Raw genomic sequence first — 14185 nt, 5'->3', positions numbered from 1 at the left:
CAGAACTGTGGTCTCTGAAAAAAGAGAAACCAACCAAGTGAGTCCCAGCTTTCTGCCAGGACCTGAGCACCACCAGGGGATAAAAGTAGAGCAAGGTAGTCTCAATGAATTGAGGTGACAGAGATGGGTGTTTCAAGAAGTTGAGGTAGCTTGAATCTACTGGACAGAGCTGAGGAAGAGGGAGATATATGCAAAGAAAGGGCTACAACAATGTGCACAGCATTTTACTGGAGTGTTTTGATGAATGTGAAGCTACACATGTGAATCTAGGCTTAAAACAGCCTCAAAAGGACCAAGCTAAAACACAAGTAACTGCCAAAGGGAGTGAGCAAAATTTAATATGCAGAATTCAAAATGTCTACCATCTAATCAAAAATTACTAGCATGAAAAGTAGCAGGAAAATGTGATCCACAACTAAGAAAAAAATGGTTAATAGAAAAGAATTAGAAATGACTATGAAAATTTGAAACAAATACTTTAAAATAGTGATTATAAATATGTCTGTGAATTAACAGGAAAAAAATGGATAGGAGAAATGTAAGATATAAAAAAAGAACCAAACTGAACTTCTAGAGCTAAAAAATACAGTATCTGAAATGAAAATTCACTAGATGAGCTTGACAGCAGAGCATACATCATAAAAGAAAAGATCAATGAACTTACAGACATAGCAACAGAAACTATCCAAACCTTAGCAGACAGAGAAAAAAGATGGGGCCGGGGGAGCAAAGAACAGCAATGACCTGTGGGTCACAATCAAGCAATTTAACATACGTATATTTAAGAGTGCCCCCAAAACCAGTGGAGGGAAAGCATGGGAAGACATAATAAAAATTATTCAAATGTGATGAAAACTATAAATTCACAGATCCAAGAAGCCTAATGAACCCTAGAGAGGATAAACACAAAGAAACCACCAAAAAAAAAAAATCATCATCAAATGGCTTTTAAGATAAAACCTTAAAAGTAGCCAAAGGTCAAAAAAAGACACAGTAATTAACAAACAGTGGAATAAAGATAAGAGTGAGGCTGATTTCTTGTCAAAAAAAAAAATGCAAGCCAGAAGTTAATGGAACAACATCTTTAAAGAAAGAGGAAAAAACAAAACAAAACCAGTCAACACTGAAATCTCAGTATAGAGAAAATAATCTTAAAAAATACTAGTCTGTGTTCTATCCAGTCAGAGTGGAAAAACTTTGTAATACTGAAGATGATAAAGTACACAGAAGAGATTGATGCACTTAAAGGTACAGCAATAGGATCTATCAAATGAACACAGAAAAAAAACTGAACAAAAAAATGGACAGTGCATCAGGGAGCTGTGGTACAACTTCAAGTGTACTAATATACATGTAACTGGAGTCTGTATAGTAATGGGGAGGGGGGGGTGGGGATGACAGAATAAGTATTTAAAGAAATAATGGTTAAAATACTTTTCAAATTTGATGAAAGTTATAAAATCACAGTTCCAAGAAGTTCAACCAATTCCAAGCATAAGAAACATGAAGAAAACTATATACCAAGGCACACCATAATCAAACTGCATGAAACTAGTGTTAAAAAGTATATCTTAAAAGCACCCAGTGGAAAAAAGATACATTACATATAGAGTAAAAAAAAAAATGAGTACAAACTTTTTGTTAGAAAAAATGTAATCCAGAAGATGGTGAAGCAATATCTAGAATTATATGCCAAGCAAAACTGTCTTTCAAATGTGAAAGCAAAATGTTATTTTCAGACAAAAATATAGGAAATACAGCTAAACAAGGGAAAAAAACCCCGTAACATTTATAAATATGTCACTTGAATTTCAAATATTTTTTACTTTTCTGTAATGACTTTGGTATATAGATGGCCTAAGATGGCTGGGAATTTGGGAGAAAAGGAAACTATGAATCATCTCAAGTATATATTTTCATTTAAATTTTCATTTAAACTTGAAGTTAAAAATTGCATTATATGTTGGGTCTTCTTTTAAGACACAACAGTATACGTATCTGTGATAGAATCTTTGAAGATATAGCTAATACGTATAAATTCTTATGATTCTCTACCTCAAACAACTTATTTTCATCTTGAAGGAAAAACAGTGATTGTTATTTTTATGAATAATTTTTTTTCTACTTTCCATTCAAATATATGCCCAAACTCTCTTTTGGGAGAGTTTAATAAAAAACATGAAAAATAAAGTATTTTATATAATCAAGATGTTCTGAGTTTTCATTCTCAAGGCTCATAAGGATGTCATTATATACTGTATTCTCTGAATCTTAAGACATTTAACCAGAGAGACAGACTATCACAGATTCTGTAATTTCCGAGACCTGCATTTTGTAATTACCTTGAAAATATTGGAAGCAGCCAGTATTTCTTTTCATCGCCAAAGACTTGTCTCCAATTTTTACTGCATCCAAGAGAAAAACCATTTCCATCAGGTCCGTATGAAAATGTGGGTGAGCGGAATGATTCTGTTATATGTACATATATATATAAAAAAAGAGTTAATCTATTTAAAAATTATATGAGGATGGAAAGCAGCAATTTTCTTGCCTTATATTTTTGATATCAAAATTATACAAATATAATTTAAAATAAATAAGATATTTGTAATAATTAAAAGAAATTTCTGAAACTTATTTGGGAAAAAAAATACCACCTCTGAGTATTTCATCACCTTTATAAAATGAAAATGTGAAAACAATTATCTAATATTACTAAAAATCTACTGAAGTGTGTTCACTATATCTCACCTTTTTAAAAAGATATGCTAACTCTTGCAACTTCACTCATTTATTACTTATGAAATTCTTACTATGTGCCTAATGGTACAGTACCAGGTGTTTGAGATCCAAAGGTAAATTAGATGAAATTCTTACCGAAGAATCCACAGTCTAACAAAGTCTAACAAAACTGCGCTGTGATATACATGTGTGAATGGGGGTGGTGGTATGTGAGCATGATCTTGAACAACAAATAACAGATAAAGAAGCAGATGGTGATCAGAGACAATTATTTCAAGTTTGGCTGTTAAGTGATGTAGAGTGGAGGCTAGAGAAAGATACACATTTCACAAGAAAAAGGGTTTTTTTCTTTATTTAAAAATACAATTTATTTTAGCATGTTTTGTAAGCTAAGGATAAAAAGCCAGGGAGGGGCACCTGGGTGGCTCAGTGGTTAAGCGTCTGCCTTCGGCTCAGGTCATGATCTCAGGGTCCTGGGATCGAGCCCCACATCGGGCTCCCTGCTCCGCGGGAAGCCTGTTTCTCCCTTCCCCCTCTCCCCCTGCTTGTGATCCTGCTCTCACTGTGTCTCTCTCTGTCAAATAAATAAATAAAACCTTTAAAAAAAAAAAAAAGCCAGGGAGAGAGGAATTGAGAAAGGTTGATGATATAGAAAAGTAAAGTAAAAGAAAGGTGGGGAAAAAAGTAAAGAACACATTTTAGCTAAAAGATAAGCTGTAAGGGCAGAAGAAATGAGACAGCCTCTAGAAGAGTTCTAAAGATTAACCTTAGATATCAGAAAAGACATTTGTCCTCAGAAGTCAGAGGCAGAGTGACAGTGATGGGTTTGAAAGGAGAAATGTCTGTGTGAGGTTATAAAGGGGAGAAGATAAGAATTTACTAGTGACAACTTCTAATTTTTTCAGAAACACAGGACATGACTGCCAAATAGAGCAGAGGACCCAAGTGAGGTCTGAGACTTTAAATGTGTAGGTGCACCAATCGCTGTGAGAGTGAGACTGCCTTCCCCAGCTTTCTACAGCCCCGACGTACTTGTGGATAAAGTGGAGAGCTAGAATAACCCAGGTCATGGATCAGCAACTGAATTACAGGAGAAAGCCAGGACAGGTATAGTGTGAGAGTGTTGTCAAGAGTTGTTAAAGTCATTTGTTACAGGATCTAGAATTGAAAAGGGGAGAAATGAGACCAGAAGGGAAAGGAACGGCTGGGAGAGTTGAGTACAGAAAAGGAGAGCTGCAAGGATGATGAGTGGCCAGAGAATGGAAAGTCCAAGTTGACAATTTCAGGGGCTCTTCAGTTCGAAGAGATTAAAAGGTTCAATGTTTAGTTTATGGGAATGATTGACCATGAGCATCCTAAAGGGACCAGCTTGCTTGTTTGGGATGATTGCATTTGTTTGAATACAGAAACTCTTTAAATTGGGGAAATGATCTCAAGGTAGGTAGGGGACAGTTATGGAGAAGGGTAGAAGTGATACCTCAAAGGACAGAAGAACATAACTCTGGAAGGAGCAGTGGAGAAACAGCCTAGGGCCAGGGCTGTGGAAGGTGAGCTGTAAAGGAAGTGGTGTGCCAGGGTAATTTTTTCAAAATAAGGGTTAAAACACCTTAATAAGGAGGGCACGTACTGCATGGAGCACTGGGTGTTATATGGAAACAATGGATTGTGGATCACCACATCAAAAACCAATGATGTATTGTGACTAACATAACATTATAAAATTAAAAAAAAATAAAATAAAACACCTTAATAGGTGTTTTTCACACCTTTTTTTTTTGCTACCAGCATTTCTTTTTAATGAACTAGAACAGAAAATATTAGAATACATCGCACATAGTAGAGATTAATGATGTTTTGTAAAATTTTTGCTTATTTTATTTATGTAATTTTATAAACATGTGCATGCACTAGGTCACAATACAAATGATGCCTTTCTTATTGTAGTCACCGACAAAAAAAACTGAAGAATACTGCTTAAAGAGAACAATGGGTTTCCCATGAAGCACTCCTCTCTCATAACTAAGTGGCTGGGCAAGAAACGAAGCAGGCTTGGAACTGTGCCAAATTAAAGTGTTCAAGCTCCCATCTAAAGTAGTCGACTACTACTCAGTTCCAACTGAAGGATGCCAGAGAGGGAAATGGGCCCACTGTTACCAGATTTATCAATTTTTGAAAAGAAATCAACTTTTCTATGTGAAATCTCTTCCTTTTTAATTGGCATAGTTCGTAAGGGCTAGACTTTGCATGTAAGCTGCCTTTTATCATCGATGAGTAAAGGTAAGAGGATGGCAGGATACTCTGTGACAAGGATAAAAAATTAATTACTAGATACAAGAAAGTTTATTTACACAGAAAAGGGATGAAGGCATGATGGAACTGGAGGAGAGCTCCACAATGGAGAGTGAGCTGGGGAAGAAAGGACTTAGAAATTCTTACCCTGGAGCCCATCAAGCTTTTTCATGACTCAGTAAGACACCAAGTTAAAATAATCCAAATATAAACATATCTAAAAGTCTCCCTAAAATGTCTTCATCTTTATGTATTATAACCTATCTGCCTCCAATTCCCCTGGCAGACACATGGCTTTAGATGGCAAGGAGTCTTTGACGTTCCTGTGAAACAATGTGACAAATCCCTATTTCATATCCTGCTACATTAGCCAATGCCTAAATATTTCAATTATAGCACAGTGGCTGCTTACAGGCTAATAGCTTAGTTTGAGCCAATGCCATACCACTCTTATTTAGGAAATGTTTGTCCAATTATTTTAATACCTTACTGAATTGTTCCCCTATATTTCACTTTAAAAAATCAGCAAAACATGGAAATAAATGCCGATATTAGTGATATAGTTGACATAAAGATGGAAATGATTAACCATGTCAAAAACACTACTCCTTAGCCTCAATCATGGAACACGCCAGTCAGTGTGTAATCAAAGGTGGGGAAAAAGGTAAAGAACATGTTTTAGCTAAAAGATAAGCTGTAAGGGCACCTGGGTGACTCAGTCGGTTGAGTGTCCGACTCTTGATTTCAGCTCACGTCATGATATCAGGGTTGTGAGACTGAGCCTGGCAGTGGGTGCCACACTTAGCACAGAGTCAGCTTGAGATTCCCTCTCCTTCTGCCCCTCCCCCCTGCTTGCATGTGGGTGTGCTCTCCCTCTCTCAAATAAATAAAATCTTTTTTTTTTTTTAAAGATTTTATTTATTTATTTGACAGAGAGAGAGACAGTGAGAGAGGGAACACAAGCAGGGGGAGTGGGAGAGGGAGAAGCAGGCTTCCCTCAGAGCAGGGAGCCCTATGCGGGGCTCGATCCCAGGACCCTGGGATCATGACTTGAGCCGAAGGCAGATGCTTAACGACTAAGTCACCCAGGCGCCCCTATAGGATGATTTTTTTTTTTTAAGATTTTATTTATTCACTTGAGACACAGAGGTACAGAAAGAGAGAGCATGAGCAGGGAGAGAGGCAGAGGGAGAGGGAGTAGCAGGCTCCCTGGTGAGCCAGGAGCCCGACGTGGGGCTCGATCCCAGGACCCCGGGATCATGACCTGAGCCGAAGGCAGACGCCTAACCATCTGAGCCACCCAGGCGCCCCTATAGGATGATTTTTGAAAAGACACTGTATAAATGCAGGGAACAGCTCTTATTTATTAAAATTCATATTGAGGTGCCTGGGTGGCTCAGTCTGTTAAGTGACTGACTCTTGGTTTCAGCTCAGGTCATGATCTCAGGGTCATGAGATTGAGCCCCACATCAGGCTCCATGCTCTGCAGGGAGTCTGCTTCTCTCCTTCTCTCTCTCCCTCTGCCCCTCCCCACTGCTTGCTCATGCTCTTGCTCTCTAAAATAAATAAACAAATAATTTTTAAAGAATAATATTTATATAGTTCTTTTATATACAGTGCACAACTGAAAATACATATAAATGCCCATCTCACATCCTCAACCTTCAAAATATTGAAACTTTACATTATGTACCCATTGTTCTTATCTAGTCATAGTTAACCTTAATACAGAATTATTTTACACTTTTTTATCATCTGACTATTGTCCTCATGATTTCATAGTCATTTATGGTCATTTTCCTAAATAATTATGATTTCTTTTAACCTACTTACCTATTGTTGTTCTGTTTTTTCCAACTAGCCAGCAGTGGTAGCTGAAAAGTGATAGGACGCTGATGAAGAACATTGTAGACACAAAGAAAAGGAAAAGTACGTGGAATTTTGCACGTGTATCAGAGAGTTCATTCTGAGGAAGGAAGAAGAGTTAACTTTAGAATAGTCAGCCCCTAAAATACATTATTACTTGATTCTTCCTAAAGACTGTTGAATCTACCAAAAATCTTGCCAGATCTGAAGAATATAAAATAAATTCAGATAATAAATCCAAAAGCAACATCTCCCAAAACAGAAAATTGGCATTATCAAAGGAGCTTGCTTATATAAAAGGTTGAAAGGGTCATTTAAAAAATTACTCTTAAACATTTAAAAATTTTAGTAATATAATCAGTAATAAAATAAAAAGAAGCATTTTTTTACTCAACATTTTTCTTTTGTACTTTATGCATATATTCCTAAGCTTTCCCTGATATCCAGGATAGACAAGGGTTTTTCCTTATCTATGCTAAAATATTTGCTTATTTTAATTATACATGCTGCTAACCAAACATTAATTGTGATAAATTTGTGTACTTCTTTAATTTCTATTTTTTTTTTAAAGATTTTTTTTATTTATCTGACAGAGAGAAACAGCGAGAGAGGGAACACAAGCGGGGGGGAGTGAGAGAGGGAGAAGCAGGCTTCCCGTGGAGCAGGGAGCCCGATGCGGGGCTCGATCCCAGGACTCTGGGATCATGACCTGAGCTGAAGGCAGACGCTTAATGAGCCACCCAGGCGCCCCTTTAATTTCTTTCTTTTTTTTTTCGCCCCTTTAATTTCTATTTTTGGAACACCCCAGCATATATCCCCATGCCCTCAGCTGTTCAATTCCTACCTTTTTTATCCTCAATTTCTACAGGTTTTTTTTTTTTAGGTAATTAGTGCTTTAGGTAAATACATTTACCACAAGGTATTAGTGAATGAAAACAGCTTTGCTGTTACCCATTCTTATGGCTATATTCATTTTAACAGAAGCAAAATCTTAACCTAGAAGAAATTAGTATCTATTAATAGGAGAAAGAGGAAGCCTTTAAGTGTTAGCTCTTAAAATAAAACCACATGTGCAAATCACAGACTCCACTAGAACATGAGGTGGTCCTGGCTTGATTTAAACACTGTTTACATGATAAAATGAAGGTTTTTAGCATTAGATTATTCTGGCATTTATTTTTTACTCTTCTCTCCCAGAGTAGCCACAGTACCTTTTAAACATATCAAGCAATTCTTTTAACTTCCCATCTTGTGAAGCAAATGAGTATTATACATATTTACTATAAATTTTCACAAGAATGGCATGGCAATAATGTTATTTTACCTTTGGACAACTCTCTGTAGATTTCCTGTGGCAAAGCTTGTACAAATAGAGATAATGTATTAAGAAACTAAATTTTATACAAAATTATCCTGAACACTAGTTTTATAAATCTTTCGTTTTGAAGGAACACTAAGATGTTGTTCTCTAAAGGTCACTGACAACATTTTCTCCAAAAACATAAAAGAGAAAACAGACAAGAAAATTTAGCTCCTTAAGCACATTCAAGGTACACCTTAAATATATACTTTCCCACTATTTTTAAAGAGATTTATATCTAGGAAAGAATAAATTAATTTTTTTTAGCAAATAGCTTTTATTAAAAAGCTTCTGATTAGTAGTTTCTCAAAACTGTATCCGAGAATTTCTTACCACCTTCAGTCACTACTACTGTAAAAGCCTTCTAAGAGATGCTATCATGACCTTCAGTCTAGTTTCAGCTCTGCAATCAGAGTGATCCATTACAATAAGATCATGTTACTCCTCTGCTCCTGTTTCATTCGGCATGGAAGACACAGTCCTCCAACACTCTCCAAGGCCCACTGCCTGGACTTCTCATTAGTCCCATTCTCTCTCATTCTACGCCAGCCACCTGGCCTCCTTGCTGTTACACAAACATGGTGGGGACACTCCTACTTTTGGGCCTTTGCTCTAAAGTCGAGATGTTTCCTCAAAAATGTTCTTCTCTCAAATGTCCACTAACTCCTTTCAAGTCTTTGCTCAAATCTTACCTTCTGAAATCTACCCTGATCACACTCTTCAAAAAAACTGAGATATAATTGACACATAACATTCTGTTAGTTTCAGGTGTAAAACATGACTCAATATATATACACATTGCAAAATGATCACTACAGTAAGTCTAGTTAACACCCATACCACAGTTATAAAACTTTTTTCCTAGTGATGAGATCTTTTAAGATGTACTAACTTAGCGTCAATATACTTAGCTGTAGTCACCATGTTGTGCATTATATACCCAGGACTTATTAATGTTATCTTGAGCACCTTCACTCACTTTATCCATCCCCCGCCACTGCCCCGACAATCACCAATCTGTTATCTATGAGTCCAAAAAAAATTTTTTTTAGATTCTACATATAAGTGACAAAAACAGTGTTTGTCTTTCTCTGACTTATTTCACTTAGTGTAATGTCTTCCAAGCCCACCCATGTGGTCATAAATGGCAGGATTTCCTAAGTCTTTATGGCCAAGTAATATTCCATTGTGTACACACACACAAACACAATTTTCTTCATCCATTCATCTACTGATGGGACACTTAGGTTGTTTTCATGTCTTGGCTATTATAAATAAGCTTCAATGTACATGGGGTTTACACAAATCTTTTCATTTCCTTTGGATAAATATCCAGAAGTAGAATTGCTGGATCATATGGTAGTTCTAATGTTTGGAGGAAGCTTCATACTGTTTCCATAGCAGCTAAACCAATCTACATCCCCACCAACAGTACATGGGTTCCCTTTTCTCCACATCCTCACCAACACTAGTTACTTCTTATCTTTTGATGATAGCCGTTCTAACAGGTATGAGTTGGTATCTCACTGTGGTTTGGATTTGCATTTCCCTGATTAGAGACATTGAGCACTTTTTCATGTACCTGCTGGCCATCCATATGTCTTTGGGAAAATGTCTATTCAGATCCTCTGCCCATTTTTAAATTTTTTTTGGCTACTGAGTTGTAGAAGTTCTTTATATATTTTGTCTATTAAGCCCTTATCCAATATATGATTTGCAAGTATCTTCTCCCATTCAGTAACCTGCCTTTTTGTTTTGTTGATGGTTTTCTTTGCTGTATAGAAGCTTCTTAGTCTGATGTAGTCCCACTTGTTTATTTTTGCTTTTGTTATTTTGCTTTTGTTGCCAAATCTAAAAAATCATCACCAGGACCAATGTGAAGGAGCTTACTGCCAATGTTTTCAAAATCTGAGACTTACAGTTTTAGGTCTTATGTTCAAGTCTTTAATCCATTTGGAATTTTTGTATGATGTAAGATAGGGATCCAGTTTCATTCTTTTGCATGTGGCTGTGCATTTTTCCCAACATTATTTATTACAGAGACTATCCTTACCCACTGTATACTCTTGGCTTCACTGTTGTAAATTAACTGACCAAAGATTCATGGGTTTATTTCTGGCCTATCTATTTTGTTCCATTTATTTATGTGTCTGTTTTCATGCCAATACTATACTGTTCTGATTACTATAACTTTGTAATATGGTTTGAAATCAGGAAGTGTGATACTTCCAGCTTTGCTCTTCTTTTTCAAGACTGCCGTGGCTATTTAGGGTCTTTTGTGGTTCCACACAGATTTTAGAACTGTTTGTTCGATTTCTGTGAAAGATGTCATTGGAACTTAGGGATTACACTGATTCTGTAGATGGCTTTTGGTAGTATGGACATTTTAACATTAATTCTTCACATTTTAACAATATTAATTCTTCCAGTCCATGAGCACAGATTAACTTTCCATTAATTTGTGCCTTCAATTGCTTTCATCAATCTCAATGTACAGGTCTCTCACCTCCTTGGTTAAAGTTATTCCCTAAGTATTTTGACATTTTTGATGCAAGTATAAATGGGATTGTTTTCTTAATTTCTCTTCTGATAGTCTGTTACTAGTGATTTTGAACCCTGCAACTTTTCTGAATTGGCTTCTTAGTTCTAACAGTTTTTGGTGGAGAATTCAGGGTATTCTAAATATATTATGTATTATGCAAATAGAGACAGCTTTACTTCTTTCTTATTTGAATTCTTTTTCTTGCCTAATTGCTGTGGCTAGGATTTCCAATACATATTGTGTTGAATAAACAGCAAGAGTGGGAATCCTGGTCTTGTTCTTAATCTTAGGGGGAAAGCTTTAAGCTTTTCATCACTGAGTATGATGTTAGCTGTGGGACTGTCATATATGGACTTTACTATGTTGAGATACGTTCCTTCTGTACCTACTTTGTTAAGAATTTTTACCAAAAATGGATGAATTTTATCAAATGCTTTTTCTGCATCTATTGAGATATGATTTTTTTCATTCATTTTGTTAATGTGGTATGTCATGCTGATTGATTTAAAGATGCTGAACCATACCTGCATACCTGGAATAAATCCCACATGATCATAGTGTATGATCCTTTTAATTTTTAATGTATTGCTGAATTCAGCTTGCTAATATTTTTTTGAATATTTTTACATCTTTGTTCAACAGGGATATTGGCCTATAATTTTCTTTACTTGTAGTGCCCTTGTCCATTTTGGTATCAGGGTAATACTGGCCTCATAAAATGAATTTGGAAGTGTTCCCTCTTCTATTTTCTTGGAAGATTTTGAGGACTGGAATTCACTACCAAACCATCTGGGCCCTGGACTTTCGTTTATTGGGAAGTCACTGATTACTGATTTAATCTCCTTACTAGCAATTAATCTCTTCAGATTTTCTATTCCATCATGATTCAGTCTTGGTAGGTTGTATTTTCTAGGAATGTATCCATTTCTGCTAAGTTGTCCAATTTGCTGGTGTATCATTGTTCATAGTAATCTCTTATGATCCTTTGTATTTCTGTGGTATCAGATACAATGTTTTCTCTTTCATTTCTGATTTTATTTGAGTCCTCTTTCTTTCTTGGTGAGTCTAGGTAAAGGTTTGACTATTTTGTTTATCTTTAAAAAAAACCCCAGCTCTTTCAGTGATCTTTTCTATTGTCTTTTTAGTCTCTATTTCCACTCTGATTTGTTATTTTCCCCCTTGTACTAACTTTGGCTTGTATGTTCTTTTTCTAGTTCCTTGAGATGTGAAGTTAGGTTACTTTAGATCATTCTTATTTGTGAATTTTCCAGTTTTCTTTTTTGTAATTGATTTCTGGTTTTATATCATTGTGTTTTCTGTTTCTTTTGGATGGAGTGTTCTTTATTTTTTTGTAATTGATTTCTGGTTTTATATCATTGTGTTTTCTGTTTCTTTTGGATGGAGTGTTCTTTATGTCTGGTAAGTCCACCTGGTCTAATGTGTCATTTTAATGCCAATCTTCCTTATTGATTTTCTGTCTGGATGACCTATCCATTGATGAAAGTGGGGTATTAAAGTCTCTATTATTGTATTGCTCTCTACTTCTCTCTTTAGGTCTGTTAATATTTGCTCTATATATCTAGGTGCTCCCATGTGTCCACTAACTTCCTTCAAGTCTTTGCTCAGATCTGATTGTCTTACTGAGTAGGTCTACCCTGATCACTCTCTTTAACACTTCTATCTGTCCCTGTCATACTCACCCCACACACACTTGCCACATCCCTTACCCTGCTCTACTTTTACTTTTTTCCATAGTGTTTACTATACAATAGGATTTACTTATTTATTACGCTTATATGCCGTCCTCTTCTTAAAAGTAAGTTCTATAAAAACAGGACTCTGTTTTGTTCATTGATATATCCAAAGTGCCTAGAACACTGCCTAGCACATAGTAGGTACTAAATAAGTATTTGTTAAATGAAGAAAAAGATAGATTTAAGTTTACTAGTCTTTCCTGACTCATGACAAGTTTGAAAAAAGTTTTAACATTTTTTTTTTAGAGATAGAAAGCATGCACATGAGTGGGGGAGGGGCAGAGGGAAAGGGAGAGAGAATCCCAAGCAGGTTCCGGAAACGTTCAGCATGGAGCCCAACTCAGGGCTCAATCTGATGACCGTGAGATCATGATTTGAGCTGAAATCAAGAGCCACCCAGTCACCCCCCAAAATATTTATTCTTTAATTAATAAATCATTATATGCAAACACTCCTGAAGTTTCTGGTGAAGAAATGTGAAATTCTATAATTTAGACTTTATTCATCTGGCACTGAATCCTCTTCATTTAAATAGGGCCACGGAGTAGGGTTAAGTAGGTTGTAAACTGAACAAAGATGCTTAGAACTAGTGGAACAACAGAACTCAAAATTCACTGGGCTGAGACTACGCAGAACTGGGGTGCTCTTTTCTAATAAAGGAACACACAAAGGAACTGTAAGTACTAGCATACCCTGGGTTTTAAATACCCAAAGTTTAAAAATTCAACAATGTCTTAGTGAAAGTCCTTCTAAAATGTATTAGATATTTCTTGGAAAAATAACTGTACTTGATGACTTGAGGCTTTAATTGTGTAATTCTCAAGTATGACTATGAATAGCAACTCACAGTGAAAAGTATTTGGATGCTGAAATAGAGATATCTATGTTCAAATTCTGGCTAGTTTCCTAACTCCTCTAACCTCAGTTTTCAACGTTGAAAATTATTGAAAATAATAGCTCCTTCTGCAATAACTGTATTTTCTTATTTTTTGTTTTCTTTTTTCTTTTTATTTTTGAGAGAGAGAGAGAGTGAGTGAGTGGCGGGGTGGGGGGGGGGAAGAGGCACAGGGAGAGGAAGACAGAATCTTAAGCAGGCTCCATGCCCAGTGTGGAGCCCAACACGGGGCTCGATCTCACAACCCTGAGATCATGACCTGAGACAAAATCAAAAGTTGGATGCTTAACTGATTGAGCCACCCAGGCCCCCCTTATTTTCTGTATTCTTGATGCTTTGGCATCTGAGGCCTTGCTGACTGAAGAGAGACTGCCTCTCTCACAGCTAACCAGTTCTTAAGTGATAGCAAGGAATAAACCTCTCATACACAAACTAACCAACCATAGTTCATACTCCGTATCACTTCCTCTATTGGACTATTACACTCCAGGAGGCAAAATTTTCCTGCCATAACCATTCCAAGGATACACACAGACAACCAGGGACAACCCTTATGACCAGAGACCATAGATATTATGCAAACTGGCTAACCTAAATCTTGTTACCCTGCTTGGTGCTTCGCTGTGTGGCCCTGCATGGTGTGGTATGCCCCTTCCCTCAGAAACTGTGAGCAACAAACTATCTTTTCAATAGAAATCATCTCCTGATCTGCTGGCTTCACCACACCTGAACGGTTC

At 36.4% G+C, this 14185-nt stretch overlaps 1 protein-coding gene across 2 annotated transcripts in view; it reads right to left on the bottom strand.

Annotated features, from left to right (window-relative positions):
- Positions 1–14185, bottom strand: part of ZDHHC20 (zinc finger DHHC-type palmitoyltransferase 20) — a 77454-nt gene that overhangs the window by 8711 nt on the left and 54558 nt on the right. For both annotated transcript variants that reach the window (XM_021678325.1, XM_021678326.1), the window contains exons 8-9: positions 6865–6997; positions 2343–2469 (exon numbers count right to left, since the gene is read on the bottom strand). In XM_021678325.1, coding sequence (XP_021534000.1) covers positions 2343–2469; positions 6865–6997 — 260 coding nt within the window. The remainder of the gene's footprint in view (positions 1–2342; positions 2470–6864; positions 6998–14185) is intronic.

Source organism: Neomonachus schauinslandi, chromosome 3, assembly GCF_002201575.2.
Source record: "Neomonachus schauinslandi chromosome 3, ASM220157v2, whole genome shotgun sequence".
Taxonomy (NCBI): Eukaryota; Metazoa; Chordata; class Mammalia; order Carnivora; family Phocidae; genus Neomonachus; species Neomonachus schauinslandi.
This window is presented reverse-complemented; position numbering and strand designations above follow the sequence as displayed.